We start from the raw sequence: 26,921 nt of genomic DNA, 5'->3' as shown, positions 1-26,921 counted from the left end.
ATTACCATAGAATACAGATCAAGTTTGAAATTAGGTGGCGTCACTTTTACCGTTCTTGAGTTTTGCCCCTTTCTAAACATAAAAATTGCTGAATTTTTCGTTTCCGTTCTCTAACTTTAGTTTGCCTCAATCAAATGTTATGAAACTTATACACAATGCTTATTACCACATTATACAGATCAAGTTCAAAATTGGGTGGCATCACTTTTACCGTTGTTGAGTTATGCCCCTTTCTAAACATAAAAATTACTGATTTTTTTCGTTCCCGTTCTCTAAATTTAGTTTGCCTCAACCAAAATGTTATGAAAGTTAAACAGAATGCTAATTACCACATAATGCAGACCAAGTTCGAAATTGGGTGTCGTCACTTATACCGTTCTTGAGTTATGCCCCTTTCTAAACATAAAAATTGCTGAATTTTTGGTTTCCAATCTCTAACTTTAGTTTGCCTCTACCAAATGTTAGGAAACTTACACAATGCTTATTACCATAAAATACAGATCAAGTTTGAATTTTGGTGGTATCACTTTTACCGTTCTTGAGTTATGCCTATTTACAAATGGAAAATTTGCTGAATTTTTCGTTTCTGTTCTCTAACTTAAGTTAGCCACAACCAAATGTTATGAGACTTATACACAATACTTATTACCACAAAACTCAGATCAAGTACAAATTTGGGTAGCATCACTTTTACTTTTCTTCAGTAATGTCCCTTTATAACTGCCGGGGCATCATCTGTGTCCCATGGACACATTCCCTATTTATTTTCTAATACTATATCCAACAGGTCAACTATATTTGGTGTATGGAAATATTTTATGATGTACATGTCAGTCTGGCAGGTTTTATTTGACCTTGACCTCATTTTCACAGTTCATTGCTCAGTGTTACGTTTTTGTGTTTTGGTCTGTTTTTTCTTAAACTATAAGCAATAGGTCAACTATATTTGGTGTATTGAATGATTGTAAGGTGTATATGTCTGTCTGGCAGGTATCATCTGACCTTGCCCTCATTTTCATAGTTAAGTTTGTTTCTTAGATACTGTAAGCAATAGGTCAACTATATTTAATGCATAAATTGATTGTAAGGTGTACATGTCTGTCTGGCATGGTTCATCTGACCTTGACCTCATTTTCATGGTTCATTGGTCAATGTTAAATTTTCCTTGTTCAGTTTGTTTCTTAGAAACTATAAGCAATAGGTCAACTATATTTTGTGTATGGAATGATTGTAAGGAGTAAATGTATTTCTGGTTTTGGTTTATCTGACCTTGGCCTCATTTTCTTGGATCATGTTAAGTTTATGTGATACTTGAAGTAAAGCTTTATATTTAGGACAATCAACATAAAATCAATGATCAGTAAAGCAGGCAAGACATTACAGCGTGTGCACTCTTGTTTTATTTGAGCGTCACTGATGAGTCTTTTGTAGATGAAACTTGGTGTGGCATACAAAATTTTAATCCGTATCTTATATAATGATGAGTTTATTCATATTTAGCACATACTTACAACTTCTCGTCCTCGCTTTTTAATCCGTATCTATGATGAGTTTATTCATATTTAGCACATACTTACAACTTCTCGCCCTCGCTCTAAATTTCATAGTATATACCTTTTTATAGACTAACCTAGACTTGGTCAGCAGTTCAACAGTGATCAGTTGAAAGTAGTGAACACTTTTCAAATATATCAGATACCTACTTCCTGTTTGCAGACACTTTGAGTTTTTGAATATGTTGAATGAACTTTTCTCAAAAACTTCTTTACAGGAAGAATTCAACCACTCAAAAGTGATTAGAAGTAATGTGTGAGCCCTTTTCAAAATGCCAGACACCTACTTCCTATTTTTCCCTTACTTTGAATGAGGAGTTGGGGTCCTTTTTTTGCCACATTAATTAAAGTTCTGCACAGAAATTATTTTATGAATAGAATTGATCATCAAAATGTTAAAAGCTGCTAATTTTTCCTAACATAAAATCTCTCTCTTAAAAGAAACCACACCAGTAGTTAAATGCCAAATAATGTCAAGAAACTGCAGTCATAGTATACATGTATATGATTATAGAAAAAAAACAAAAAACCCATACAAAACTTAAATAAGTTTGCCCTCACTAAGGTTTAACACAGGTGAGAATGTCTACTATATTATGTAATCACTGCAAAAAAAAATAGACAACTGCAAATAATGTTATCAAACTGGTGATGCGATAACAATTGGTTCACAGTTGGAGTAAATTGTATAAGTTTGAAATAATAAACATTTTTAAAGGTCTGCTAGAACCTTTTACTTCAATGATTCTAATGTGCTAATATTACAATACATAAAAGACTTGATCCGAATTAATGAATATCATCTGACTGTGTTTATTAGAAAAAGCAGTAAGCCATCAAAGAGTTTTAAAGTTTACTTTTGTAATTTTTGACAAGATAAAAGGGAAGAACTATATACTGAAATGGCCTTGTTTATATAATTTTTTTAGTATATTGTTAAACTTTATTTGAAAAAAAGTATTTTCCTTGATGAAGAATATAGTTTGCAAGACGCCTATCTTATTTTCACAGTGAAATGTTTTGTAGAAGTAATCTTTTTCCCATATCTTTCTCATCCACAGTTTAAACTGACTTTTAGTAGGAGACGAAATGAACAAAATGAACGCCAATTATATTTATTAATTTTGACAATTGTAAAAGAATTTAAACATGCTGGAGTCTAGATGACCAACATGATAATCAAGATCTAACAGAAGATTACATGATTTGTGACATCAAATTTGAATGATTTCTTTTGTATAAGTTTGGAATTTCCAATTTAGATATAATTTGGCTATGATAATTTGTTATATTTCCCCTTGAAGTAACATTGTAATATATGACAAATGCTATTTAACTTAAACCTTTGAAGTACTCTGTTAATCAATTATACATGGTTTTTCATTGCAGTATTACAGAATATTGAAAAAAAAAGAACCTACAAAATATTCAAAACATCTTGGTCAGCTTTGGCAATTTGTCATCTTTGCTAAATTCATGATGTACTTTAATATGTTGGTCAGTTATCCCCTAGGTATAAAAGCCATAAAGCTTATATTTCTATGGTTATCCATACACATAATTGTACCCATGAGGATCCTTTCTGACTGTGATTGGTGTCTTTTGATAACATGGTAAATACTCTACATGATTACAGAATTCCACAATGAGACCCCTTAACAATAGATCAGAGTAATAGATGATAAGATCAGTAATTAACTCATGCTGATTCAGTGATTGATTACACAATGGTTCTAAGGTACACACAAAGTGTTTTAGTAATTAATTACTCCAGTGGCAGATTCATGGGGAAGGAGGGTCATACTGGGTGTTTGCCCCCCTTCGATGGAAAAAAAATCAATTGTTTGCATAAAATCGTGCACATTTCTTTATGTTTCCTGTATATATTCCATTTTCAGAAATTATGTCCCCCCTTTCAAAATTGGAAATGAGGGAATCTCTATGATACAGTATGACCTTCATTCATTTAGTTTATTGTTGGTGATTTTTATGTTACAATTATATTCAGATGTTTTACTCTGTATTGAATATCACACACCATGAGAGAGATTTTAAAGTGCAACACCCACAATAACCAACAATTAGCTTGATTGTCATTCAGAGACAAATATCCATAATGTGAATTTTATATTCTGTTCTTGAAATATGTGCATGCCCTTGGTAATGTGCATTAAATGGCTGTATGAATGCATGAAATAGATACAGGTCCAATATTCTATATTTTTTTGTTTTACTCATTGGGTAAACATCAGAAAACAGTTAAAACCTTAGTGGAATTTGAATATTAAAGAGTTTATTATAATATGTTAGACATTTTTCAACAGTTGAACATATGTCCATAAAATCAATTTAGCTACATATAATTGATGTTATATAAAAATAAGGAGATGTGGTATAATTGCCAATGAGACAACTATCCACCAGAGTTCAAATGAAGTGGATGTAAGCAGTTATAGACAACCATACCGCCTTCAGCAATGAGAAAAACCCATACCATATAGACTGCTTTAAAATGCCCCACATGAAAAATGTGAACAATTCAACCCAGAAAACTAACTAATTAATAAAAAACGATTTACAAAAAACAAATATGACAAAAATTGAACCAACAACAACCACTGAACTACAGGCTCCTGGCTTGGGTCAGGCACATAAAGAATGTGGCAGGGTGACAAGGATGAAATTTTTTGGATCTCTTTTAAGGTAGTTATGATGTGCCATTTTAATTGATGGATCATAGTTATAAAGGTCAGCTGCGGTCATTTGTCTTACAGGCTACTGTTTCATTGAGAATATTTCTTGTTATCTGGGTGTGAATGGTTTGTCTTATTATGAACTACATACTTTATTCTTTGAAGTAAGTGTGGTTCTCAATTAATATATTAGTAAAATGTCTTGATTAATTAAGGATAATGATGAGAAGCGTTTTTGATCTAGGAGAATGAACTGGTGGTTTGCCACTTTTGACATGACTTAAATAATTGTATCAGTCATATTAATGATATGATAAAGTTGCAAAAGACAATGCATTAACAGAATTTATACAGGGTTAATGAACCTCCCCCACCCCCTTAAAAATTAAAAATAACTTAAATTCTTGGAAAAAAATCCATTTTTTAATCCTTTTTTTCTTTCATAAACAAATAAAAAATTTCAATAGAAAATAGTAGACTAATGTTTGAACAGAAAAATTCTCCCCAAACAGCCATTTCTAGGTAAATCTTGCAGGGAAATGAAATTAAATGATATATTTAGTTACAAGTCCTTTATTCTGTTATTTTTTGGTCCAGCATAAATTTTATATCTGGAATACCCAAAATCCTATGAGCTGAGTCTCTTCTTAAAAATGTCTGAATCATTCTGTCAAACTTTTGTGCTACTTAATTATCCTGGTATTTCCATTAACTGTTCAAGCCAAATGTCTTTGCAGTCAAAAGGTATACTAGGAAACTGAAGATTAAATCAAAATTTAGATATACATGCTCCTTGAAAAAAATATGAGTAATTTTTGGGGCCCTTTATAGCTTGTTGTGCGGTGTGAGCCAAGGCTACGTATTGAAGACCGTACTTTGACCTATAATGGTTTACTTTTATAAATTGTGACTTGGATGGAGATTTGTCTCATTGGCACTCATACCACATCTTCTTATATCTAAGGCTATTCATTTTTATTTAATGATTTTCACGACTGAACTATTTGAAAAAAAGATGTTATATTAAACAAAATCATTGTTTTCAATTTAATCATAAAATATGTAGAAAGGGAAATAACTCTTCATTGAAAAATTTGTTTATGTTAAATTACATTTATTTTTTTAATTAGCTGTATAATATCCTTGAACTGAATTGCTTTTTGTCAAACTGTGCATATCACTGGCTTAAAATAACTCATAAGTTTTGTTTACATTTAATAAATTTGAAAGCTGAAAGGAATAAGTGACATATTTATATACCTCATCCAGGCATTAGTAACAATATGTTATAAGTATCTAACCTCCATAACATCACAACGTTCTGTGCAGTGCACAGCATTTACATTTAAATTAATTTTGACAGCCAACTACAGGCTAAACATTTATGACATTAAAGATAAACAAAAAGAATAATGAACAAATCATGTTTGGTTTTTCTAAGTCACCTACTTTTCAGGATTTAATATTAACTGAACAATATGATCATGATGATTTGCCATTTCATGTTTGTTTTGTTATGGTAGAATATAGATAAGATAAGATAAGATATATTTTATTACCAATTAAGGGCCCACAAGGGGCATATAGAGAATACATGTATAAGGAAAAAGAACATTGATTAGCATAGATACATAGAATTTAAATACACAATTACAATACAATTAGACTGTAAAAAAGCCCTTGGTTTAAAGTATATAATATATTTATATGAGAAATAAATACATCTAACTCATATTGACTTGAATAAATTTTCCAACAGCATTAAGTACCTGATTGTCTTCACAGCTCAATAAATATATGAATTTTTGCTGGTTGTCCAGTAAAGTAAAGTTTGGCATTTTATGGCATACAAAGTCAAAGAGAGCATCTCTATCAGAGTTAAATTTTTCACATGAAGTTAAAAAATGGATTTCATCTTCAATACAGCCAGAGGAGCATTTTTTCCAAATTCTTTCATTTCGTGGAATATTTGAAAAACGGCAAAATTCTATTTGAAGCTGATGAGCAGATATACGTAATTTACAAATAGCTCTTCTAAAATCAAAGTTCTTAATCAAAGAGAGATAATTTTCATGGCCAAAATTTTGTTTAAATTTCAAATAATTGAACAATTTTCCATCAGAAGCATTTTTTTGGCTATCCATACAATTGTTTATATATTTAGTGTGAATTAATTTGGTAGATATATTTAAAAATTTATATTGTCCAAAATGTTTTACTTCTTGTTTAATTTCAAAAACTTCTAATAATTTTTTAACAAATGAGAACCAAGAAGTTATGTTAGATTTGTGAAGCTCTTGGCTGCATTTATAAGTGTCTTTCAAAATATGATTTGTCATTTCATAGTTGTTTTGTTATATATGGTAGAATAGAGACAATCTGATTTAAATGCAGATCCTTTGTCCAAGCTAAGCTTACAAGGTGGGAAAAATGTTGATTCAAGATCTTTATGTATACCTCATGCAGGGGTATATAGGTTTGACCAGTTAAGTGTTTCATTTTTGTTTCTGGATGTTAATATTCAAATATTTCAAATCTGATTGCAACCTAATTTGAATATGTAGTCACATGTAATAAGAGGAAGATCCATACAGATTTTGAGGTCAAGGTCAATGCTACTTAAATTAGACCAAAAGTCCTTCCAGATGTTTAATAAAAAACTACATATATACTGGATTGCAATGTTACTTGAATATATGGTTATATAATGAGATGAAGATCCCTTTGATTTTGATGCTACCACCTACAAGGTCAAGGTTCAAGTTACTGAATGTAGACTGAAATTTGTGCAAAACATTTATTTCTGGATGTTAAATTAAAAACTTCATATTGGATTGCAACTACTTGTATATATTTCACATATGATGAGAGGAATACATCTCTATTGATTTTGAGATTACCACCTCTAAGTAGAAGATCAAAGTTACTAAAAGTAGAAAGAAATTTGTGCAAAAAAGTTGTTTCTGGATGTTCAATCAAAAGCTTCTAATGGGATTGCAACATTACTCAGATATATAGTCACATACAATAGGAATGATCCCTTTTAATTTTAAGGTCATTCAGTCTAAGGTTGAGGTTCATAATGACTAAAAGTAGACCAAATTTGTGCAAAAAAAGGGTTTTCTGATGCCTAATCAAATTCTAAAAATAAGATAACAACTTTACTAACATATATATTCACATTTAATGAGAGGAAGATCCATATTTGATTTTGAGGTAAAAATCATAATTTACACGGGGGCCATGGTATGTGAGCTTGCTCACCAAAGGTTTTAATTTATAAAGAGTAGCACAGTATCGGAAAACAGACATGGACACAATATTTGTATTTCAATCAGATAGGAATAGAGAACAATAGAATATTTTACTTGTGCAATAAAAGAATCAGCATTATAAGGTACTGTGGATTCTTTATTATTCGTGGATACTGATTTTCATGGGTATGTGAACACTGTGTATCATCGCCACCGGAAATTGGGTACTAACGAAGCGGAGAGAAATGGAAAAAAAAAGTAAACAAGGTAAGAATTCATTCAATTTAAAGCATTTCTACTGATTTGACGAGGGTACCGCTTAAGAAATGATTTTCTGATATATAATTCTTTAAATTATTAGGCCGATAAGTACAAAATTAAGACAAGATTTTGTGTTATACTCAAGAACTTGCCACTTAGTACCTGAAAATTACGAGTTCGATCGTCCTCTGTCGCCCCATTGGCAAGATATTCAACTGTTTTTCATTATTTTTCCAGACACTTTTTTAGATTATTATAGTGTGGCATCATATTTACTGAAATTTGTTGTCAAAATGATGGTTTTTAAAGAATATAGACCATAAAAAATAAAGTCTAGGGTACGGCAACTTGCTCATGTTGACAAATTTACTGTATGGCAACTTTTCAACTGTATAGCAACTTGCTAATTTCAAAATATTTATTTGCCGTCTTTTTAAAGAAAATAAAGTATTAGGTTCAAATATCTAATTATGCATTTGATAAAATACAATTCGCTTGACACCATTTAAGATGTATACACAATATAAGGCTTGAACACAGTCCTATTACATCTTTTACATACCTGATGTATACAATATGAATACGGCATATACAAAAGCTGGCAAATGTTGTAACTTTCGGAAAGGCATGTCACTGTTTTACTGACCTGTTGTTTTGCCCCTGACGTAGCGTTAAATGTTACCCATGTCCGTCCGATCCTTCTCTTCCGTCCGTCCAGAAAGTCCCAAAAATTGGTTTCCGTCCTCTAACTTTAGTATGCCATAACCAAATGTTTTAAAACTTACACGAAATGCTAATCACCACAAAACACAGATCAAGTTATAAATTGGGTAGCGTCACTGTTACCGTTCTTGAGTTGTGCCCTTTTATAAATGAAAAAAGCTAAAGCTGTCGTTTCTGTTCTCAACCAAATGTTTTAACCGTACAACATTAGTCAGCATTTGCATATAAGTGATGAACATTTCAGGGATGGGTTGTGGGTGGAGGGAAGGAAGGAGGTAAGGGCAGGAGAATTTTTCCGCATTGAATATTTAGAACCCTTAAAGTGAATGAATTCTCTTTCAACTTTCAGATAAAATGAAATATAAATGAATTATCATTCTCTGCAAAAAAAATGTTGTATTGCTACACCACGGCACCATGTTAAGGGAGGTTTGAGTGCTCACAAACATGTTTAACCCCGCCTCAATATATATATGTGTCTGTCCCTGGTCAGGAACATGTAATATAGCGGCTGTCGTAAGTTGCTGCCTGACATATTTGTTTATGATTTTGTCATAAATCAGCAATTTTGATACGGTATGGGTTTTGTTCATTGTGAAGTGTATAGTAACCAATAGTTGGTCAAATCTATTTCATTTGGACTTTGTTTGAAAGTCCTCTCAGTGAAAACCATTCCACGTCTCCTTTTTCAATTAATGTTATCGTCTTATTTGTAAAAGGCAGATACAGCCAATATATTAGAATAAATTTTCCAAAAAAAAAACTTCATCTCTATATAGTTAGATATGAACAAGCTCGACGGCTAACACTGTTTGAATTTAAAAAAAATATTAACCTTAGATTAATCATTTTTGGAAAGAATGAAAGAAGAATCTGATACAAGGGATACAAATCCGGCTGTGGCTACGGCATAAACTATTTATATAAACTTTCTACTTGAGAATAAAGATGACCTTGTATGAAGTTTTTTGGTTGTCATCTTAATATTATATACTTATTAATACAATTCACAAAAGGTAGCATCTTCGACTTGTAAGTTTAAAGAATTATAATGAAATAACATCTAATAAGGACATCGTCCTGAATATGCATGAAATATTTGCCACTGGACGTTAAGCAACCAACCATCAATCAATCTAATAAGGACAGGTTGAAATATTTTTGAATCCTGATGGTGCATACTCATAAATTCTTTTGGAAAAATCCACGTAAATTTAAATGTTGATTTGATAGCATTTAATTTATTTGCCCTCCTAAACAGTTTTGTTAAAATACCGAAATTGGTAAATTCTTATCGTGAACGAATAAGTCGGGTACACCTTTTTACATTCAGGCGTGCTTAAGTTGCACTTTTTTCTTCTTATTAAGAAAAATGATTTTAATTTTAGCATCTATCTAAAGATTAGATTATTTACACACACAAAAAAATAGGGCTTACTGTTGATTTTGAAACTCTATGAATTCACATTTATATTCAACCAAACAGATAGGCTGAGATCCATACCTTTATAAGTTTCAAAACAGAGAAGGTGTGTTTGAAAACAAATAATCACGTACTGCTATATCTTTTAAGGCAAATGCAAATCTTACTTGTATTAATTATATAATTTTAATTGGCACAATATCACATTAAAATTTACTGAGAAATATTATACATAGTAATCATGAAAATGTACTACTGTAACAATGAAAATTTGGACGAATTCACTCCTTTTCACTACCCCTCCATCTACTCATTTAAGTTTAGGCCAAACAGCCTTAGCAACAGTCTTTTATTATTTTTTCCCTGTAAATAAAAAGATTAATTGAATTTACTTAAACTAAAAAAAAAGTACAATCTTATTTTCAATAAGAAACAAGAAAATTAATTCGAAACACAATTCATGATTTATTTCTCCTAATTTTCAATGAAAACCAAGTATTTTCCTCACTTTTCTTTTAACAAATTATTCATTTCAGAAATTTAAAAAATAAACAATAAACAATGTTGAAGACCGTACCTTGACCTATAATGGTTTACTTTTATAAATTGTGACTTGGATGGAGAGTTGTCTCATTGGCACTCATACCACATCTTCCTAGATCTATTTAACCCAGCACATTCTTTATGTGTCTGTCCAAGGTCACGAGCCTGTAGTTTGGTGGTTGTCGTTGGTTCATCTCTATCATATTTGTTGTTTTTCTTAAATTGTTTTGTTATGAGTTAGGCCATTAGTTTTCTTGTTGAATCCTTCCACAATTTTCATGTCTGTTTTTTTTATAGCCGACTATAAGGTACGATTTTTCGTTGTTGACGGCCAAACAATAGCATATAATTTCTAACATACACTTTATTTGACCCTGGTGGATAGTTATCTTATTTTCAATCATACAACATCTCCACTGTTTATATTTAAAAAAAAAACAGCACCAACAAAGGATGAATGGTCGTTTTTTTTTTTATTGAACTTACAAAATTTCACCCTGACAACAAATAAGACAACAGTCGTTAGCATTATAACAATATATGAATGTATTTAGGATAATATGGTTGAAAAAAACCTATTTGTCTTTAAAAACACAAAGTCAAATAGAGGTACGCAACGACGACTTCTGAACGAAATTAACGGCATATATTTTATAATATTTGATAAGTAGTTTATTTTGTATATTTCTAAGCCGGTAAAGCTTTGATACAGCCAAAATATAGTCACTTGATATTATCTAAACAATGATTAATTTCATCTTTAAATTACAATATATTGCAAGACGCCGTACAGACAAAAGTTGTTATTTTGCAATTCGCCGTACAACGTCCTGCAATTCGCCGTACAATAAACAAACAATGTTTTGGTCCATATTCTTTAAAAACATCTTTATGACAACAAATTTCAGTCAATATGATGTCACACTATCATAATCTAAAAACGTGTCTGGAAAAATAATGAAAAACAGTTGAATATCTTGCCAATGGGGCGACAGAGGACAATCGACCTCGAAATTTTCAGGTACTAAGTGGCAAGCTTTGGAGTATAACACAAAATATTGTCTTAATTTTGTACTTATTGGCCTAATAATTTAAAGAATTATATATCAGAAAATCATTTCTTAAGCGGTACCCTCGTCAAATCAGTAGAAATGCTTTAAATTGAATGAATTCTTACCTTGTTTACTTTTTTTTTCCATTTCTCTCCGCTTCGTTAGTACCCAATTTCCGGTGGCGATGATACACAGTGGTGAACCATGAATATAATTCTTCAATGAAATAAAAATTTTTCATAAACTTGTATGCAGACTTTGGCAAAACCAAGAAATCAAATATTCATGAAAATAATGTTTTCCCTCTATCCACAAAATATGGTACCCACAAAAATAAATGAATCCATAGCATGCTAAAATAAGATTTGATTAGAGAACAAAAAAAAATAGCAAGACTAAATAAGATTGATATTTTCAGACGTTCCTTGTTGATATCCCTTAGATCTCAGATGAACCTGAATTTAAATGCACCAAAAGGGATTGGATTACCGCCAGCCTCACCTAGTGATAAAGAGAGCAATGTTGATGTAAGATGATATTACAGTGTAAAAAAAAACGGATGTAGTATGACATCCAATGAGACAACTACTCAGTGTCACCAGAGTTCTTATGATGAAGATAAAAGCAATTATAGTTCACCATACAGCCTTCAACAAAGAGAAAAACCCATACCGTATAAACAGCAATAAAAGGCCACGACATGAAAAATATGAAACAATTCAAACAAGAAAACTAACGACCTAATTTATACAATTCAATAAACTAAAAACAAATATAACAGACATGAACCAAGGACAAACACTGAATTACAGGCTCTTGACTTGGGACAGGACATGAATGTGGTTGGATTAAACATGTTTGTGAGCGTTCAACCCTCCCCCTATTAACCTGGGACTGTGGTGTTACAGCACAACATAAGAATGAACATTTTATTGAGATATGAATTTACCCTGCTTTGTACTAGACTGACACACTTTGTCAGGTTTTTGACATACTATCGAATAAGGTAAGCTATTTGGAAGACAAATTTATCTACTCCGACACATTATTCTGCTCCTAGCCTACCAGCTTTTGCTTTAATTTATATTGATATGTCAAGGTTTTTATAAGAAGCAGCAAATTTTAGGGATTGAGATTACAACCTTCTGATAGAGGCTAGTACTCTACCTCATGACCATGGAAGGAGATTAAGGAGATGGCATAGTGTTAGCATAATATAGAGATAATTTAAACGGTTTAAACAATTTTATTTAGTCATCTTCCATGAAATTAACTGCAAATTTTCTTTCCAGAGTGACACAACCTTATTTTTGATAGCTGGTTATGCTAGATACAGTTGTCCATATGTTTGGGTCAGATCTAACCATCAAAGACTTATCAGATTGACCAATGATTCCACACAAGAGAAAGACAGCCCATTACGTCTGAAATCAACAAACAAATGGAATTCCTATGGTAAATTTTTTAACCTCTAGGCTTTATATTTTACTTTTTGAGTGCCTTTACTTACTTTCAATCTTTTTTATATATAAAAGAACAATAATATAAACACAGTCTCATTAGATAGTTACCATGATAACATAAATATGACATTTCCATGTAAAACATCAATAATTTAACCAAAATTGCTTGTTTATTCATAGACATCTTTGTAAAAGAAGTAATTGAAGATTACCAAAATCATTCAGAGTTTGAAGAATATATGTTTATCCTTTTTGTGATACTAGAATACAGCATAAATATCTGAGATAACCAGACTGCTTCCCTGTCCTCTTTTCCTTTTGAAATCATATCTGAGTTATAACAGAATGTGTGAAAATACTCAACTACCTACTTATTCTGTTGTCCTTTTCTGGCATACATAGCTGATGTTTTCAGTCAGTTCTAGAACAAATCTTAGCAGGTATTTTCCTCTAAGTAAAATATCTATCTGACATATTTTATGCAAAAGTTGTCAAAGAACTGTATCCCTGTCCCTATTCTTGAGTACAACATGCATTGCCATAAGTCTCTCCTAAATTAAAGTACAGACATACACATCTTGGACCTAATAGCAGATCCAGTTAATCTTTTTGGATTTCTTTCTTTTACAGACATACATATCTGGGATATTATAGCAGAACTTGTCAAGCTGTGTACCTACCCATCACCTATGAACCCATTTGAGGTAGATTTTGACTATTTTACCACTTTATCATTACAAGATCGAGTCATTGCTACTGGTGCCATGGTTCACTGCTTACAGAACATAGTATTACATACACAGGATGAGAAAGTATATGCTAGTAAAGGTAAGGTGCAACATTTACGCATTGCTTTCTCTGACTTATTATAACCGCCTCAGCGGTCTCGTGGTATTGTGTTCACCTGGAGTCTGTAAGGTCGTTGGTTTGCAGCCTGGTGAAACCAAACTATGTGAAATTGGTATTTGCAGGCTTGTCGGTCTATTACAAAGCAAAGTTCATATTCATATGGCACTAATTTGTTCTCATCCTAAATATGCATTTGATTTGCCACTGGATGTAAAACTGCCATCCATCCATCCCTGACTTATTAACTCTTTACTATATAATAATAAACTTACAAAGGTAATATGACATTTTCAGATTAGTATGTTTTTTATAAAGCAAAAAAAAATTATTATTTTATACAAAGTACTAGATTCATTGCATTGACTTGATTTTTATTTACTTTACAACATGTATGAGTGATGTTTTACATAGATTGTCAGTAAATAAACGGGTTTGTGCTTAGGTGAATTGCCTTATGTAAGTTCACAAATTTGTACATGCATTTATTAGTGAGATTGTTGGTGGATGGACTAGAATGCGAATCTAATTCAGGAATTTCAAAAAAATGGTACATACAAATAATACTGTCAAAAAATTTGAAATTCAGAGTTTTTATTTTTTGAGAAACCTATATATCCTGTCTCAATTTTTGCAAAATATTCTCAATTTACAGTATAAAAATAAGCAGATATGTTATGATTAGCAATGAGACAACTCTTCACCAAAGACCAAAGGACATGAGTGTTAACAACTACACTTAACTGTATGGGCTTCAACAATTAGCAAACCCTTTACATACAGTAAGAAATAAAAGGTCCTGGCATAACAAAATATGAAACAATTGAAAAGAGAAAGCGAACAGCCTGATTTACTCTCATAACATTAAACCAAACAAAATAATAGCAGAGACCAATCTGCCACTGGAATACCAGGCTCCTGGATTTGGACAAACCCATAAAGAATGTGGCAGTTAAACATGTACTCCATCTTCGCTAGCCAAGCCCCAAGGGTTACGATCAAGACCCCTCCTCTCCACCCTTGGCGGATTAAGATAGAATATCAGATCCAGGAGGTAATGATTTCCATTTGTCGCAGTTGTAACTGGTTGCATCCAATCAAAAAGCACCTTTAACATTATCACGTGTAAATGTAGAAAACTTTAATAAACAATCACCACGTGCTGATTGTCCAAAAACATCTTCTTCTTTTTCATAGGACGATATTTAGTGACAAGTTTAAAGTTGTCAATCAACTAATTGGAGTTCCTAGGGTATGTTTCTCACATAAATGTTGAAAGGTCAATGTATGTTTTTAGTTCCTGCTTCACTATATTCGTAAACACTAGAAACAACAATTTTTAAAACCTCCACAATGAAGAGAGTTCAAGTGCTGCCATTGGTAAAAAATAATGTAATCGGAATGGGCGTGACTTTTATCTACCAGTAGGTGGCGCAGCATTGTATTCACAAATGTTCGCTTAATCCGCCAAAGGTGGAGAGGAGGGGACTGGATCATAACCCTTGTCTAGCAAAGATGCATGTACTGTGAGAGCTCAACCTTCCCTATAAGGGATGCATATTATGAGTTATCAAACTTTCATTGTTGTTTACGTATTAACTGAATCTTAAAAGTTTTTATGACATACTCAATAACTTTAAACATTTCTGAATAATATATTTCTCCTGTAGAGCATAAATGCAATGAACAATTTGTATATGTGTAAAGAGCTTTTTGTTACTTTTCAGTTTTCGAAGAGTTGCAGATAATCACGAAGCTTCACTTTCAAGCTTTACAACAGCTGGTCAAAGATGGAGGACTACCTGTCCTACAACAGCATATAGCCCGGTCTAATCCTCGACAAAGGAGTACAAGTTCTGGAAGTTCAAGATATCCTAGTGCAAGACCTGGGTACCAGACACAACCATATACCAGTCAGATATACCAGACACAGCCATATGGATATGCTCAATATTGAGGCATTTCAAATGTGCAGTATATGATGGGGTGGAGGGGGGGACATGTCATTTTTTAATGTAAGTTTGAAAGATCTTTACAAATCACTTGGAACAAATGGAGGGAAAAAAGATATGTCTCATATCCATGTGATAATTGTTTTTGATTGAGAATTTTTTTTCAAATACTTTTTCAGGCCGTGCCATAAAAGTTTTTTTTATTATGCCATTGCCTAACATAATATTTGTGAATTATTTAATTTTCTTTCTTTCTATGTGCTTAGGGTTTCATTCCACCTGATTTTTTAATGTACTTAAAAAAAAATTATTAATATTTTCATTCTTATCTATTTCAACAGATCTTTAATCCTTTATTTTGAAATAACAAGTTCACTTTAAAGTTGAGAGCCAGTGTCAAAATCCCCAAATGACACCAAGACAATCACAGTAGTAAAAACCACAACCCTAAACAAAACATCTCTGTAAGTGACCTTAGATTGAATATTATACAATTAATGGTTTATTCCATATCCCAGAAAAAAAATGTTTTCAATGACAATTATTTACCAAAACAAATTGAACATCAAACAATTTACCATGATAATACATGTAAAAGCATGTGACATTTAGCGCAGTCAATGTCACTCCTCGTAAGATGATATTCAAAATCTAATTCATATAGAAAAATCTACTAAAATAATACCAATATGGAATAATACTTTAATATATTTTTATACCCCACGCAACGAGTTGCGGAGGGTATAATGTTTTTGACCCGTCTGTCCGTCCGTCCGTCCGTCTGTCCGTCCGTCAGTCCTATTTCTTGTCATCGCAACTCCTCTCAAACCACACAACAGAATTTCACGAAACCTTTTTAGATAATAAGGACATACTATGTAGTTATGCATATTGACAGGAAATTACGATTCAATTTTTTTTCTAGGAGTTACGCCCCTTTGAACTTATTTGCCCAATATACTACTGCAACCTTTTGTCATCGCAACTCCTCTCAAACCACACAACAGAATTTCATGAAACCTTTTCAGATAATAAGGGCATACTACGTAGATGTGCATATTTACAGGAAATTATGATTCAATTTTTTTTTCTGATACAATTTTTTTTCTTACACTTATTTTATTTCTCCAATGACAATGTGGGGACGTGGGGTATGTGAGCGCGCTCACTAAGGTTCTTTCATTGGTACATGAAAAGGATAACAGATGATTATCAAAAATAGTTGACAGTACAACAAACCACATCAACCACCAAGAAACGAATACTGGTACTTTATGTAAATAGCTGTACCAACAACAAAGATCATCTCATAGTCCAGATGGCTTGACAAATAGCTCTTGTTTTTTAAGGCGATTTCCTACTGAACTTTCTTATAATACTTTATTATAAGATATTTAAGTTATGACTTTTTTTTTCAAATGTGATGTGGTAGTATATGAATAAATGTGCAATATTTTTTTGTTATTGTTAATATATTGCCTGATTAGCAGGAACTACCTCAGTGGTCTCATATTAGTGTCCTCATTTTCAGTGCAGGAGGTCCTTGATTGGTTCTGTGGCTGGTCAAACTAAATTTTGAAAATGGTATTAACTGCTTCTCTGCTAAGCATGTGGCATATAGGAGTAGAAGCAAGGACTAGTTTGCAAAAAGTCAGAATAATTAATGTGCCTTGGTAAAAAATTGAAAAAAACACGTTTAATAATTTCATGCGTCCGAAACGCTTTTCTGGATTTACCTTCATCAAGAACGCTCAATGCCAAACATTTGAAATCCGAGGGATGTATAAGTACCGAAACAATTAAAGAGCTATATGACAAAAATGCCAAAAGGTAAATTGACATGGATCTTAACAATTAAAAAAGAGAGCTTCTAAGCATGTGGAAGGTTGATTTCTACAACAGAAAGTGAAAATTGAGAGATCTGAGGAGCAACATAGCTGTCAGAGTGCACATATCATTGCTGAAAGAAAATTTTTTTTTCAGCATGAAATTTTTATTGGTTAGGTCAGCTCCCAGTTCTTATAAATAATGGTCATTTGAAAGATTTTTAGGTTAACATGTCCATCTAACATGGTTCATCTGACTTTAACCTCATTTTCATGGTTCGTTCATTCATCAAGTTTTCTTTGAAGGTCACTTTTCAAACTGACTATTCTAGATGATTAAGAATTGGAGTCGAACGCATCTGCCACATGCTGGGCTCGAACTCACAACCTCAGTATTGACAGACTAGTGATCAAATAGTTCGACTACTTAGATCACTCTGCCACAGAGCCCATCACTGTATTTGGCATTTACAATCATTGTAAGGTGGTCATATAACACTACATATAGGGTTTCATTTTCATTGATAATTGATAAATGTTAAGTTTTATGCGATACCATTGATTGATATCTTGATTCCAAAGACTTTCAACGTAAAAATTTTATTCATATTCTGTAAAGCAGGCAAGTTAATTTTTGAATGTTTACTCGTGTTTTCATTAATGGAAAAAGGGAAATAACTATAATTTGTAATGACAAGTCTGCATGAAGTGATTCATACCAATTTTAAAATATTGTTGTTTCTCCTTCCATGGCCACAACATAGAAGGCGGTGTGGGTTATATATCAACAATACTTGCAACTCATCAACACAAGTATGACTATTAACCTTTGTTATAAATTCTGATTTAGTTGAATGCATGCTATACACACTCAATAAGACCTGAGGCATATTAATATACTGACCGACTTTAGAAACGCAATACTAGATTATTCTTTTTAAATCTTTTAATGAATGTGGGACCGTCAAAAGCAATGACTGCCTGTAACAAACGCAAAAATGATTGTAAGAAAGATCAACCAATTCTGTTCCACATGTTTTGGGTTCTGTTTTACACCTTCTTATTACAATGGGTTTTGGCAATTATGCAGTGGAAACTTCAAGGCTTTAAATGTTTTTCTTCAGTCCGACAGTCGATTCTTTGGCAGTTCAGTTTATGGGAAACGTTTATGGCATGAATCTGTGCGCAATGGCATTCAGCAATTTGATAAGCAGTTGACGTTGTGGCCGTAAACACGTCTCGCAAATGACGTTGCGTAATCAAATTCTATTGACGTTGCATTGTCACTACATGTTGATCTGGTCATTGATGGTCAGTAACAAATCCCGTCTATCTGTATCGTTGTCGGAAGGACAGTAAGACGAGTTTCTGAAGTCAAACTGTATGGTTGCAGCACGTTCACGTTTTCCTGTTTGCAGTATTCTTATGGGCTGATAAGTTTTTTATTCCTCAGTCTTGGCAATATGGAGATGCAACATTTTTAAACTGATTTAAGTGTGGCCCAGGATTGAAAGAACTGTTTCACGAAGCAAAACAAACTGAAAAAATCTTTTATGGGTTCCAAATTTCGCTTTAAGAAATTCGTGCGACTTCAAAAATCCGGTATGTTCAATAACCACAGGTAAGTCAGATGTTGATTTTTTCTTAAGAGAAGGAAGTATTTTAAGTATTAATAGTAGCTGTATGAGGGTCAACCATGATTTGGTAAAAAAAAATCAACAAAATGAGTGTTGCGTTTTTAAAGTCAGTCAGTATATATTGACATTAATATATTTATCTCGGGTTAGACCATAAGGACTAAGGTTAACAGATATATATTTTTTTGATAATTGTAATTTTATTTGTTTTTTTCGTATTTTGTGGGTATTTGGATTAACTTGTTGACGTTGGCACCAATACTTATAAATAAGAAGATGTGGTTTGAGTGCCGATGAGACAACTCTCCATCCAAGTCACAATGTGTAAAAAGTAAACAATTATAGGTCAAAGAACGGCCTTCAACACGGAGCCTTGGCTCACACTGAACAGCTATAAAGGGCCCCAAAATGACTAGTGCAAAACAATTCAAACAGGAAAACCAACGGTCTAATCTTATGAAGAAAAAAAAACGAGAAACAAGAATCACTTATGAAACACACCAACAAACGACAACCACTGAACAACAGGCTTCCTGACTTAGGACAGGTGCGTGTATGTTTACTATGACCAGTTTACGATCCATATCTGTATACTGAAAAAAAACCCTAAGAAATGAAAAATCAATAAAATTAAATTATTCAAATATATATATATATATATCCACTAACCTAGGCCTTGTGGTTCCAATTTCTAAACTGGCACTATTTAACATTTGAAAAATTAATTGAGAATGTGTCATTGGGACACAGATGATGCCCCCACTTTCATATTATGTTATACAGGGACATATCTAGAGAACTGTAAAAGTTACACAACCCAAATTCGAACTTGATCTATGTTTTGTGGTAATAAGCATTGTATATAAGTTTCATAACATTTGGTTGAGGCAAACTAAAGTTAGAGAACTGAAACTAATTTTGGGACCTACTTACTACGGAAGACGGATAAGGATAACACTTAACGCCCCGTCCGGCGAGGATATCAAAAACAAATTCAATCTTGTTCCCATCCCCAGGGGCGGATCCAGGATTTTAGGTTAGGGGGGGGGGGGCGCAAACTTCAATTTTGACCGAGCGGAATCGAGGCGAAAATTTTTTTGAGGTAAAATTATCGAAATATTCTTTATTAAGCTGAGGACAACCCATGCTTTACAAATTATAGGGGGCGCACAGCCGCCTCGCCCCCGCCTGAATCTGCCCCTGATCCCAATCTGAAGTCCAGTTAAACTATTCCTATACTTTTTCAGCAACACCTTACCTGACCTTGTTTTGATTCAAAATAAAGTTGTATTCAACTTTGCACTTCTTTAATATCCCATTCAATAATGCCAGGACGGATCCAAGATTTGTGAAAGGGGCGTAATTAAAAAAAAAAACATTAGATTTTTTTTTTAATTGGACTATTTTATGCTATAAAATCATATAAATCGTGAAAAAACATGATATAATTATTTTTTTGCGACTAAAAAGGGGCGCTTACGCCATCAACTCCCCCTGGATCCGCCACTGGTGAGATAAATTGTTCACTTATATATCAAGACAAAACATATTAGGCTTCATAGAAACATATAAAATGTATAGACCTTATTTTTATTTAATTATAGAAACTAGCACCTGGTATTTCTTTTAATTATTCAGGTGAATTGCAAAAGAATCAAGTGTTTCTTAATGTAGAAACGTGTTGGCACAGTCATTGCATTCTTTATTCCTAAATACCTTTTCTTAATTAATACATGCATGTCGGATTACTTTCAGAAACATTTCATTACTCTGAAACACGTTTTCCTTGTGTAATAAAATTTTTCGTTGATTTGTCTGTTCTATTACTTAATTGGCAAGGAATTTGTTTATTTACCAATATTTTCGTCTGCTTGGGCGTCAGACGACCACTTTCAATTATTCTATGCAGAGAAATATATATTAACACCATGGGATCAAAGATTTTAATCCTAACAAGGGTCTCTGCAAATAACGACTTCAGAATCAAATGCACTATAATCCAAATGAATTTAGCCACAACTGACGCAAGGAGCAACATATAACCCGAAATATTCAGTCATAAAAAAAAATGACCAGCGAGACAAGATCTACAAATAAGTCAACTTGTTCCTACTTCATAACTTCATTTTAGTAAAAAAAAATCCAATGCTTACATATTGTCATTCAAAACACTGAACCAAATCAGTTTTGAATTATTATTTTTTTTCAAATCACCCGAGTTACGGTACTTTTATGTAAACGGCTAGGTTTCGAATTAAGCCAAATTTTGTTTTTATTAGAGCACAGAGAGTTAATACCTAAAATAGTCTTGACATGTCCTGCTGTTTGCTCTTATTTAATTCGTGGATGTTGATATATGGCTGCTTAACGTCCAGCGGCAAATTGATATTCAGGACGCGAACATGCCAAGTTAATGTAATATAAATATTGACCCTGCTTTGTACTAGACCGACACGCTGAGCCGGATTTTTAAGGTGCTAGTTCACAAGGTAACAGTCCGCAGGAAGACAGGTCATGTCAGACTCACCTTACCTGGACACATTATTCTGACTCCGAGCCGACCAGTCCTTGCTCTCATTCCTTAATGTCGCGTGTTTAGCGGAGAAGCAGCAAACACTATGTTCACACTTTTATTGTGTGTAAAAATGTTGAACTAGCATACCCCATGAGGGGGGCTTTAGTGAAATAAAATGTGTTATGTCTTATTGGCTTCCACTTTGCAATGAAAACACTTTTTTTATGCCCCCGCCGTAGCGGTGGGGGGCATTAAGTTTTACCCTTGTCCGTCTGTACGTACGTCCCAAAATTGGTTTCCGTTCTCAAACTTGAGTTTGCCTCAACCAAATGTTATGAAACTTATACACAATGCTTATTACCACAAAACACAGACTCAAGTTTGAATTTTGGTGGCGTCACTTTAACCATTCTAGATTTATGCCCCTTTATAAATGGAAAAATTTCAAAATTTTTAGTTTCCGTTCTCTAACTTAAGTTTGCCTCAACCAAATGTTATGAAATTTATACACAATGTTTATTACCACAAAACACAGATCAAGTTTGAATGGTGGCGTCACTTCAACCGTTCTAGAGTTATGCCCCTTTAAATTGAAAAATTGCAAAATTTTTATTTTCTTCTAAAATATCAAGTATTTTTTTAAAATTGGAATTACCTTCCTTTGTCCATGATTATAGTTGAATCAACTACAATCAATGCTCTATACAATGCAATGTTTAATTTTGACTTCCACTGATAAAACACAGATCAAGTTGAATTTGGGTAGTGTCACTTTAACCATTATTGAGTTATGCCCCTTTATAAATCGAAAGATTGCAAAATTTTTAGTTTCTATTCTGTAACTTAAGTTTGCCCCAACCAAACATTATGAAACTTATACACAATATTCATTACCATAAAACTAAGATCAAGGACAAATTTTTTGTTTCCGTTTTCTAACTTTAGTTTGCCTCAACCAAATGTTATGAAACTTATACACAATGCTTATTACTACATAATACAGATTAAGTACGAAATTTGGTGGCGAGACACTTTTACCATTCTTGAGTTATGTCCCTTTATAAACATAAAAATGGCTGAATTTTTCGTTTCCGTTCTCTAACTTTAGTTTGTCTCAACCCAATGTTATAAAACTTATACACAACCGTTCTAGAGTTATGCGTGTTTACAAATAGAAAAATTGCTGAATTTTTAGTTTCTGTTCTCTACTTAAGTTAGCCTCAACCAAATGTTATGAGACTTACACACAATGCTTATTACCACAAAACTCAGATCAAGTTAAAATTTGGGTAGCGTCACTTTTACCGTTCTTCAGTTATGTTCCTTTATAACTATGAACAACTATATGATATGCAAGCGGGGGCATCATCTGTGTCCACATGTGGACACTATCCACATTTATTTTTTAAAGAAATAAAAACGTCTCTGTGTTCCGCGTTTTTGCTTTAACCACCAATAAATAGAATTTCCACGAATTAAAACCGCCTCTGTGGTGTCATGGTAGCGTGTTCGCCTTGTGTGCGGGAGGTCGTGGCTCGTTCGATTCCCGGCCGGGGATGTTTTATTTCCATTAAATGGGCTCACAAGGAGCATAATACAATATAAGACATTAATGAGACAATAACAAAAAAAAAACACAAAAAAAAACAACAATAGTCTAGTATACATACATGTACAAAGAAAAAGCAGTTTGAACATAAATGAACTACACACATATATATATAAATATATATATATACGTTTAACAGTGTTTTACCTCCTTCTCAGGTACACCCCAACATGAAAAAGTTCCTTAAATAAATTGGCAATGTATTGAATATTTAACTTAACCGCAAAAGCCACCAATGGACGGTGCTGCATGGCAAGGTGGGAGATATACGCACATGGTATACATGAATGTAAATAGACTTTTTGGTTATGATATTATGAGCAGATGCACAAACCTGGTATGTCATCCTCATGCCTGATGCAGAGGGGTTGATACATATTGTAAAATGACCCGACTGCAAGAGGCACCAAGGGACGATGCGAAATGACATGCCCAAGTTTTCATAGTACTAAATAGAAAAATACTTAAATATAATATATATGGGAATAATTATGATTGTCAATGATAAAATGAATACAAGAAGGTACATTATTATTATTGGTGAGTCTAGGTAACCACCATGCCGTCCTCGTGCCTGATGCAGAGAAGCTTGATCTATATTTTGCCTTCATCAATCAGACCACAAACAGATATTAATATATCAACATTCTCTACATTAAGTAGCCAGATTAGTTTTTGGCTAGGAATCAAGTGCTTAAAGTTAGGACAGAGTGAGTTAATCATGGAGTACATGCAGTTTCTCTCAGTTAAAGATGATGTGCATGAAAATAAAAAATGTTTTTCATCATCAAGTTCATTTGAGGTGCACCCGAGACATACTCTTTTTTGTCGAGAAATACCATGATATCTACCTTGTTCAATTCTATTAAAGTCTATGTGAGGAAATACGCAATTGAGTAAAATTTCTCCTCCGCTCAGGGGATTACAATAAAATAAGATATTTTTCAAGACCAAAATTTGTCTTGAAAGTGCTATAGTTTCAGAACTTTCCATCAGAACAGTTATGCATTTTGAGTCTCCACTGATCCTCATAGTACTGGTACAGAATTTTTTTGTATAAACATTTAAAGCTGTAATTGCTTGCAGAAGCTAAACTGCCAACCCCTTTAATATTCTTTAGAAAGAAGTTTAAGGATCATACCATGATGGAATTTTTGACTCATGTAGTAATTTTGACTCTAAATATGCCTCCTTTAGTAATGGAAAAGATAAACCCAAATTTTCAAGCCTGTGCCAGTATCTCATCATAGACTTTCTAATTTCAAAATGCAGAGGAAATCTACATAGTTCAGAAAGGTGGCACAATTTTTTGCCTTTTTGGCAACGCCAAGTAAATGTTTACAAAATTTAATGTGTAGTCTTTCCGAAAGAAGTTTAGGATAAGCCTAATCTACATTTGTAGTCATAGATTATAATTTTTTTTTTGAAAGGGTTGAAATATCCCCAAATTTCTGAACTATATAAAAGAATAGGTTTAATAGTATGATCAAATACATAAAGGCTGTTTTTTAAACTTGGATTCAGTGACAGAAAGTCCTTGCGTAGCTTATAATAGGCTTTTAACGCCTTATTATACAATTTTCTCTGAGAGAAGGAATAAGATCCAGATGCACTAAAAGTTTTCCTAAATATTTATCATGTTGAGCAAAATCAATAAGTATGTCATTAAAATAAAAAATTATGTTTTATATGTCTGCCTGCCTTGTTAAATACAAGCACCTTGGTTTTATTGGGATTAATTTTCAAACACCAATCTTTACAATAAGTACTTAATCGATCAAGTTTACTCTGAAGTCCTTTTGCTGAAGTTGAAAAAATGACAATATCATCAGCATATAGTAAACAATGGACTGGTCGTGAATTAACAACGACTGGATCAGGCTAACTTTTAAAACAATCGGGAAGGTCATTTATGAAAATTTTAAACAAATTAGGACTCAGATTGTCTCCCTGTTTTACTCCTACTTTAGTTCTAAAGAGATCTGTCACCCTATTCTTTAATCGAACACAAGGTTTACTCTGGGCATACATGCTCTTAACGATATTATAAAAGTGTGAACACACCTCTATGTTAAACAGCTTTAATGTTATCCCTGGGTGAACGACAGTATCGAAAGCCTTCTGGAAATCAACAAAGCAAGCAAACACTCTACCTTTATTTGTATTACAATACTTATCCATTATAGTCTTTACAATGAACATACTTATTCGTTCAGTGTATATTTACTTGTTTTTGTGTATTGTCTTTTTGATCGAGTTAAGCCATTTCAATTGATATTTTATTGTGTGTCTTTTTATGTTTTAATGTTATACCACTGTTGTTATACCACTGTTTCAGGTTAGGATGAAGGTTGGCGCCTGTTGAAACGTTTTAACCCGTTGCATTTTTATACGACCGCAAAAAAATATAATGCTATGATGTCGTCGTCGGCGTCGTCGTCCGAAGACACATTTGGTTTCCGGACAATAACTTTAGTTTAAGTGAATGGATCTCTATGAAATTTTACCAGGAGGTTCAATACCACAAAAGGAAGGTTGGGATTGATTTTGGGGGTTATGGTACCAACAGTTTAGGAATTAGGGGCCAAAAACAAGCATTTTTGTAGTTTCCGGACAATAACTTGTGTGTAAGTGTATTGATCTCTCTGAAATTGTACCACAAGGTTCCATATCACAAAGGGAAGGCTGGGATTGAGTGTCGGGGTAATTGCCCAAAACGTTTAGGGATTAGGGGCAAAAAAGGGGCCAAAAACAAGCATTTTTCTAGTTTCCAGACAATAACTTGTGTTTAAATGTATGGATCTCTCTAAAATTGTACTTCAAGGTTCCATACCACAAAAAGAAGGCTGGGATTGAGTTTGGGGGTAATTTCTCCAAGGGTGGGGGGATCAAACATTTCGGTTTTAAATTTTGGTTTTTTTTTTTATATGCTGAATCGAACCATGTTGTTAGATTTTAGATATCAGACCATTCTAGGTAAATTAAATGTCCCATTTCAAATTTTTAAGATCTTTGACCACATTTATTTTGTGTCAGAAACCTATATTATGTCAAAATTTGATCACAATCCAAATTCAGACAGTATCAAGCTTGAATATTGTGTCCAAACTTGCCCCAACTGTTCAGGGTTCGACCTCTGCGGTTGTATCAGGCTACGCTCAGCGAAGCATTTTATTATGCACCTGTCCTAAGTTAGAAGCCTGTTGTTCAGTGGTTGTCGTTTGTTGGTGTGGTTCATACGTGTTTCTCGTTTCTCGTTTTTTATATAGATTACACCGTTGGTTTTCCTGTTTGAATTGTTTTACACTAGTCATTTTGGAGCCCTTTATAGCTTGCTGTTCGGTGTGAGCCAAGGCTCCGTGTTGAAGGTCGTACTTTGACCTATAATTGTTTACTTTTTACACATTGTGACTTGAATGGATAGTTGTCTCATTGGCACTCATACCACATTTTCTTATTTATATATGGTCAGATGGTCGTGCTTTTTTGGTAAACCCAATTTGTCTATCATCAATGATATGATATTTATCAAAGAATTTACAAAGACAGGTGTCAAGTATCTTATTAAAAA

The 26,921-nt window shown here is 33.0% G+C and overlaps 1 protein-coding gene across 3 annotated transcripts in view; it reads left to right on the top strand.

The window, feature by feature from the left end:
• Positions 1-17,218, top strand: part of LOC127719798 (uncharacterized) — a 67,140-nt gene extending 49,922 nt beyond the window's left edge. For all 3 annotated transcript variants that reach the window (XM_052226079.1, XM_052226100.1, XM_052226089.1), the window contains exons 4-7: positions 11,921-12,029; positions 12,795-12,957; positions 13,596-13,793; positions 15,539-17,218. In XM_052226079.1, the coding sequence (XP_052082039.1) occupies positions 11,921-12,029; positions 12,795-12,957; positions 13,596-13,793; positions 15,539-15,768 (700 nt within the window). In that variant the 3' untranslated portion in view covers positions 15,769-17,218. The remainder of the gene's footprint in view (positions 1-11,920; positions 12,030-12,794; positions 12,958-13,595; positions 13,794-15,538) is intronic.
• Positions 17,219-26,921: the final 9,703 nt, after the last annotated feature.

This window comes from Mytilus californianus, unplaced genomic scaffold (genome assembly GCF_021869535.1).
Source record: "Mytilus californianus isolate M0D057914Y unplaced genomic scaffold, xbMytCali1.0.p SCAF_1, whole genome shotgun sequence".
In the NCBI taxonomy this organism is placed as follows: domain Eukaryota; kingdom Metazoa; phylum Mollusca; class Bivalvia; order Mytilida; family Mytilidae; genus Mytilus; species Mytilus californianus.
Note: the sequence above shows the minus strand (reverse complement) of the source record. Positions and strands in the feature narration are given on the sequence as shown.